This window comes from Aspergillus thermomutatus (assembly GCF_002237265.1).
Source record: "Aspergillus thermomutatus strain HMR AF 39 chromosome Unknown NODE_49, whole genome shotgun sequence".
Lineage (NCBI taxonomy): Eukaryota > Fungi > Ascomycota > Eurotiomycetes > Eurotiales > Aspergillaceae > Aspergillus > Aspergillus thermomutatus.
In genome coordinates, this window is record NW_020798098.1 from 124,378 (window position 1) to 131,713 (window position 7,336).

At 44.6% G+C, this 7,336-nt stretch overlaps 2 protein-coding genes across 2 annotated transcripts; one reads left to right on the forward strand and one right to left on the reverse strand.

Annotated features, from left to right (window-relative positions):
• Positions 1-168: 168 nt before the first annotated feature.
• Positions 169-2,108, reverse strand: CDV56_108782 (uncharacterized protein; the record flags this gene model as incomplete). The annotated part of the gene is made up of 2 exons (XM_026762401.1): positions 169-1,153; positions 1,210-2,108. The coding sequence occupies 2 exons, from the start codon at positions 2,106-2,108 to the stop codon at positions 169-171; spliced, it is 1,884 nt and encodes a 627-aa protein (XP_026616142.1).
• Positions 2,109-2,428: 320 nt separating this feature from the next.
• On the forward strand, positions 2,429-3,250 carry CDV56_108818 (oxidoreductase-like domain-containing protein; the record flags this gene model as incomplete). Its single annotated transcript, XM_026762437.1, has 1 exon — positions 2,429-3,250. The coding sequence occupies one exon, from the start codon at positions 2,429-2,431 to the stop codon at positions 3,248-3,250; it is 822 nt and encodes a 273-aa protein (XP_026616143.1).
• Positions 3,251-7,336: the final 4,086 nt, after the last annotated feature.

Below are 7,336 nucleotides of genomic sequence, written 5' to 3' on the forward strand. Positions count from 1 at the left end.
TTATCAACACATCCATGTGCAAGAAATAGCCAATTTCCGAGAAACTCCAATTCCAGTGCCTGTTTCATCTCCAACTCAACCGCCCATGCCATTTACATCATCCATCATAGGAGAAAGGACGAGGATACCGATTATATGTGGAGTTGGCAACGCCACCCTAATGTCTCATTAAACATGTACTTTCGACAGCTTTCCGTCGGCTTCAACGCCGAACAAAGCGTTTAGAACGCATTCGATAGCTCGGATGATAACATCGGCCTCAGTTTCAATTGCGCCTTGCTGACGTTTGGAGTCCTTCAGTACCGCCTGGAAGAGCTTCTTGGTCTCTTGTTCGATCTTTCTGCAAGATGTGCCATTGCTCGTTGATCTCGCTGCGATGCTGATATCCGGCGTCAGTTGAGGTTCGCTTGTCCATTCGTCCATGCTCAGGTCGCACGAAAGGAGCAATTTCATCCTAGATTCTTTGGATTCGAGGAGCATTGTGCTGCGCTTGAGGTGTGGCAGTAGTCGGCGCGGGCTCGACTTATCATCTCGCTCCTGTTGTTTGCTGTTCTTTCCAGGAGCGCCAGCCCCCAACGCAGGCCTACCAGTCAGGTTTGCGTGACGTTCTTCGATTTCGGACCATATGAAAGCACGTGACAGCATGGCTTCCCAATACTGATTGATGCCCTGACAGAGGCCTGATATGTCTATCTTTAGGAGCGGGTTAAACAGCCTTGAATCGATCCATCGTCTCAGCGATGTAGGTATCTTTGTTGCGGAAGTTCCAAGACTTGTCGGGACTGATATTGAGGTCAAGCACTGTAATTCGGCGTTCGTTTCGTAAATGACGGGTATATTGTAGATGTTGGATGGGAATGGGGCTGGAGCAGATAGTGTCAAGTTATGCCTCTCAAGAAGGGCATCGTTCTTTGGATCAGAGGTAGTGTTCGAATGCGCGGTTAAATTTAACGGTGCAAATACTGTCAAGTATTGTTTTGCTCGAGCAGACACTTCGAGGGCAAACGGATTCGTAGGGCTAGGGGACTGCTGTATTGACGGCGCGACCTTTGTGGAGAAAGGTAATAGGGTGGATAACAAGGACGATATCGACGTATCGGCCGCAGGGCGCTTCGCATTTTTGCTGGCCAGATCTTCGGCTACTAGTATAGAGCTTGTTCCGAAATCAGTCGGTTAGTTGATGTGATCAGGGTACCAAATAAAACTTACATGAGCTTGTCCAACTCGTGGTCCGGTTCCATGGTCTCACGTTGTTGGCTCAATCTCTCTGACCAGCTCTCCAATTCCGCGATGTCCTCCTTGAGCTTTTGCAAGTCGGCAGAGAGCTCTCTCTTGAGTTTTTGTTTCTTCACAACAGGTTCTGGAAGAGTTTGCTTCGATACAATGACTCCGAGTCCTGATAGGTCACCTGTTTGTGGCCCATAATCGACCCTCCTGAGCTTGGAAGGGCTTTTCTCTAGTAGATCACCAGTTCGCCGCTTTCGGAATCTTCCATGCTGCGTGCTAGGGCTGCTGCTCAAAAGTCCTCTTGGTCTCTCAGGGGGTTTTTCCAATCCTAATTGAGTCGGCGTCGGGGGGAGGTCCGGTTCCTCAAATTCTTCATGCACAGACGGCTGCTCAGAATCAGTGCTCACATTGACTTCTCCTGTCGCGCTGCCAAGTTCAGACGCTAATTGATCTTCGGGAGTGTTTATAGGTCCCGCATTTATCGCGGTATTTTGTAAGGTTGCTGGAGACCCGAAGACGAAGTCTGCAGGAGTGATTTTTCTCGACACTCGTCTTGGGGGTGCAGCAAATGCTTGAATTCCACTCGACCGTCGGTTCGAAAACGGCGAGCGCGCCTCTCCGGCTTGTTGCGCAGCACCTATAGGGCTTGCAGTCGAAGCCAACGATGGTCTAAAGGCCTTTCTATCCCGTAGCCCGAATACTCTCGCCTCCGCCTGCTTCTGCTGATCATCCTGATTCCGGTCCTTCCCCGGTGACTTGTTCTGAGCGCGCTCCAAGATTTCGGGATGTGATCTCGCCAGACTCGCCTTTGTTGGCGCTTGAAATGTCGGAATCCTTGAAGGGCGCGTTCGAGCGTCACCCCTGAGGGGTTGTGAGCTCATTTGCGACGCGTCGGAAGCGGCTGAGTGTTTAGCGCCGCTCGCACAATCCGTAATTAGGCATTCAAAAAGAGTAAATGACTAGTTTCAATGGGTCTATCAGCCATGCAATAAAAGCGACTGCTGCCTCAAGCCTTAATGACAGGAACCTGGTTTCAACATTGTTGCGGCATGCGTTTCGCGATAAGCATACACAGTAAAACAGACATTGCCGCGGAAATGGAATAGCTGTACTGGGCTGTTTGCATTGTTTGCCTAATGACATAAGTAGTCGTTTTGTGTGATCATCGGAAGTTCTTCACATTTAATTTTGAGACATAAGAATGGAGTGCTTCTCCATGCATATCAGGCAGTCGATTTTTCGATGGCAAATCTGCCCATTGTGCTTTAGGCACGTCCGGGTTACAAATAAGATTTCTTTACCTCCCTCGCCAACCTCATCGGTGACACGACAATATGCCTTCACTCCATCTTCCCGCCGCCGGACCGCCCACGACGATACCCTGGCAAGCTTAGAAGACTCAACACGCTCGCAGGCGCATCCGTTATCGGGCTACTACTACGATATTCTCTCATCCCAATCACCCTACGGATCTCGTGCGACAACTTCGCGCCCTACGTCGCAAGCCGCCGAGAAAGCAACCCCGGCAACAACCGTCAAACCACAGACACCAGAAGAGAAGATGTCGATCGTGTTTGGATCGCGACTTGCTGGACCAGGCCGTACTTCGCGTTATAACCCCGGAACCATGCCACCCGAGTCTCAGTGGAAGACGATCAATGGGGTGGCCATCCCGCCACGGCCCGAGGAACCGGACAATTGCTGCATGAGTGGTTGTGTCCATTGCGTGTGGGATGATTACCGCGATGAAATGGAGGAATGGGCCAGCCGTGTGGAGAGCGCCAAGGCGAAGGGCTCTACACAGAAGCCAGCGATGGATATGCGCCAGACGCCCAGGGCAGAGGTTGAAAGTGCGAGTCATAGCATGGATGACGACGGTGGAGGTAGCGAAACTAACTGGCCAGTATCTTACGCGGCAGAGGATCTCTTTGCCAATATACCAGTTGGTATTCGCGAATTCATGAAGACGGAGAAGAAGCTGAAAGAAAAGCATCAACATGAGAAAGCTAAGGCGTCAATCTGAGAAGCTCGGAGTTTGAAACACGTCTTACGAAAATGATTGATGCAACGAAGAGTATATAGGTTATGTTTCCTCGATGTTGTACATAGTATTTTGGCCCTGATATACGGAGTTAGACTGGGTAGAATATCGACAGATGTACATAGATCCATTTTGTACAGCGGAAGTTGTTTTTGATTTTGGTCTACCCAGTTATATATATATACACGCGTACATATTGTACCGGGTAGGTCCGGGCAGAGGTGCCTACCAAGCCAGGTGCTGTCCAGGGAATTAAACCTACACAGGCCACTCCCACTATTCTTATATTTCAGAAGCCTGGAAGCCACGCGACCCTTTATATAGGGATTAGGTCATGGCCTAGTTATCTATCTTCTATCTAGTAAATCCATACTATTACTACTTGGTACTCTAGGAGCTAAATTACCTATTAGATATGTCCCTCTGCTACATGGTTAGGGCTCATCTGGCTGTATGGGGGTAGGGGCAGCTGGTGCTAGGCACTATGGCCCCTATAGGATCTGCATTTATTTAGGGGGTTTACCCTATACTACCTTAAAAGTATCCTTATTATACCTATGTCCCCTGTACCTATTAGAGATGCTGAGGGTCCTCTTAATAAGGATCTTCCTCTATATCATCCCCCTATAGAGCCCTCTAGTAGTAGCTAGATTCCACCAGCCCTGCTTGCTTATAAAGGACTATAATAGGTATACTTTCTAGATATACTATGCTGCAGCCTGATATAGGGTCCTCTATTAGTGAGATTCTGCCTTTAACCAGCAGGGGCTAAGGATTATAAGTGCTAGTAATTCCTAGATAGTGCTTAGGGCCTCTATTGTAGCGGGCAAGGCCCGCTGTATGCTCGAGCCTATCGGCACTCGCGAGCTGCCTTAGGCACCAATCTTTTCTTGTTCGGCCGTTGCGGCCCTAGTTAGAACCCCTTAGCGATTTCTTACCGTCCAAACCTAGGTCATAGGTTGACCGGCTTCTAGCCCGTGACATCTATCTTTATTATAGTGCTAAGTCTCCCCTATATCTCTATAGCTTCCTACCAGACTACTTATATAATATTATACTAGATCTAGATATATTCCTTACTCAGGTTATATCTATGGTGTAGATAGTATTAGCATATATAGTCTATCTATATGAGTTTCTCTCCTGTTACAATTCTCCTGTGTAGTATATACTAGAGGAGGTTACCTACCTTTAGTATATTAAATTCCTTCCTTATAGCACACCAGAGCTGCTTTAGTATTATACTATAGCCTGTTTTCTCCCTATATATATTAATTAGGCTATATATAAGGGGCTAGAAGTTAAATCCCTGGAGCTTCCTCCTTACTAAGATCTGATAGGTCCTAGTAAAGGTTAGCTCTGTTAGGGTTAGGCCTTTTATTAGGAACTCCTGTCTAGGCTCTGTAGGCTGGGTCTATAGGCCCTATATATTATCTAGGAGTGACTTCTACTCTATAGGCAGAGCTTCTATCACCTTCCTAATAGCTATGCGCGCTCTAGCCTATGCTTATAATACCAGGGAGTCTAGTATATATAGTGATTGTAGTGTTAGGTCCTAGATATCACTAAGCATCCTTGCCCCTGAGCCCTATAGGCTATGTATAATAGCTAAACTCAGAGGTTAGATTCTAATAAGACTACTAAAATCTACTCTATTAAGCCAGTACTATCTTTCCCCTAGTCCTTTTATCTCTGCTAGGAACCAGATCCTGGCCCTATAGCCCAGCTATTAGAGCTAGGGGTGGGTTACTATAGGTTAGAAGATTAAGGCTGCCCCTAATAACTTAATTAAGAGCTCTGTGATAAGCTAGGCCTAGAGTAGCTCTAGCTTTTCCTAGGCTCTTGTAATTATGCTAACTACTGTGGTGTCTACTATTAAGATTATATTAAAGCATCCTACCCTACCCTTATCTACTAGCAGGCAGGCTTATAGGTTAGTTATAGGCCTGATATACTTATCATCCTATACCATCCTATAGTATTCCTATTCTAGTGCTGTCCTAACAGGGGCTAGTACCTCTAGGAACCTAAGGATATATCTTAGGATTAATATCATTAGTGTATTAGCCACTAAGATGCAGCCTTTAAGGGAGAGGTAGAATTTTAGCTAGCCTATTATGATTTTCTTAAACTTTAGTATTATTTCCTCCTAGAAGCTCTTAATATGGGTTAATAGGTTATTTCCTACTAGGATCCTAAGGTGGGTATAGGGGTTACTTAGGGTTACTCCTTATACCCCTGGAATTATAATCCTAGTATCTCCTACCTCTAGGAGGTAGGATTTTTCCTAGTTAACCTAGGCTCCTAATACTCTTCTATAGAGGTCTAACTACCCTATTACTATATCTACCTCCTCCTAGTTTTGCAAGAATATCATGGTGTTATTAGTATATAAGGTGGTTTTTATCTAGTTATGCCTAGTATGGGTCCTATAGATCTAAGGGTCTCTGTTAATACTATAAGCCAGTCCTTTAATAACTATAATAAATAGTAGGCAGCTCAGGGGGTCCCCCTACCTAACTCTACTTTAGATTAGGATAGCTTAGCTTTAATAACTATTTATGAAGAGTTGGACCTCTGCTGCCTTATAAAGGGCCTAGGTCTACTAAATAAAGTCCCTAGGGACACCTAGTTTCCCTAGGGCTGCCTACATAAACTTATAGCTAACTCTATCATATACCTTCTCCTAGTCTAGGAATAAAACCCTAAGAGCTTCTCTATATGCCCTAGCCCTGGCTACTATAAATTAGACTATCCTTATATTATTATTAATTAGGCAGTCCTATAGGAAAGCTAACTAATAGGTGCTAATTATAGTACTTAGGGCCTTAACTAGGCACTATATAAGAATCTCTGTAAGGATTTTATAGTTAATATTTATTATAGATAGTGGCTGGTAGTTCTTAAGGTCATTATAGCTACCCTTCTTCTTATAGAGGATGGAAAGCACCCCCCTTGTCCAGCCTATAGGGACTATCTTAGTCCTTAGAATCTTATTAAAGAGGTCCTCTAGGACCTTAATAATCTATGCCTTCTGTCTCCCTCTCTTAATATCATGCTATAGGAGAGCTTTATAGAACTTACTAGAGAGCCTATCTACTCTAGGTAACCTTTCCAGGGCTGCCTATTTTATGGATGCTCTGATCTCCCTAGCTATAATTACTTATATTAGGACTACAGCCTGTGCTAATAGTATCTAGGTTTTAACCTATATCAGGATCTATTCTGTTATATCTAGATCTGAGGGCTTTAGTAAGTATAGGTCCTTATAGAAATTAGCTGTAACTTCTAGCATCCCTAAAGGTATTATAAACACCTAACTATGCCTATCCTTAAGGGCGCCTATTAAGAGGTCTAAATTATATTTAACCTTTAAGAAGAACCACTTTAAGGGTTATTTATCTAAAAGCATATATTTTGCTAGCATATTATAAGAGTAGTTCCTATAGGACTATTTCTCTAGGCATTCCTCCTGTACCATAATTACTTCTAGCTTCCTCTTAAGATTAGTATTAACCTTCCCTATCTTCCTCTTTCTCTACAGCCTTTTCTATCTTTATTTAAGGGTTATCTAAAGTCTATAGGCAGCCTTACAGTATGCCTTAGCTGCAGACTATAAGGATTCTTTTAGCTGCCCCTTTAGGGTAGTCTACTTAGTAAAGAGGTTAGTCCTAGGCAGGCTATCCACTGCATCTATATATGCCTCTAGGGCCCTCCTATTTCAGAGTAGTACAGGGTTAAGGTGCTATTACCTAGGTCCCCTCTCTGTCCTTTTAGGCAGGCCTAGGTATATAGTTACTATATAGTAGTCTGTCTGGAGTCTACTAGGGCAGATATCCTAGCCTAAGGTATCCCTCATCCAGTCTAACCTTACTAGGAGTCTATCTATCCTAGAAATTCCCTTAGCTTCCCTGAAGAAGGAGTATATAACTACCCCTAGATATACCTCTCTCTATCTATTAAGGAGGTTATAGTTTCCTCCTAGTACTACTATTAGGTATTATAGCTCTTGCACCCTAGCCTACTAGGGGGCCTGCTTATTATTCCTATCTACCTTTAAGAGGGCTT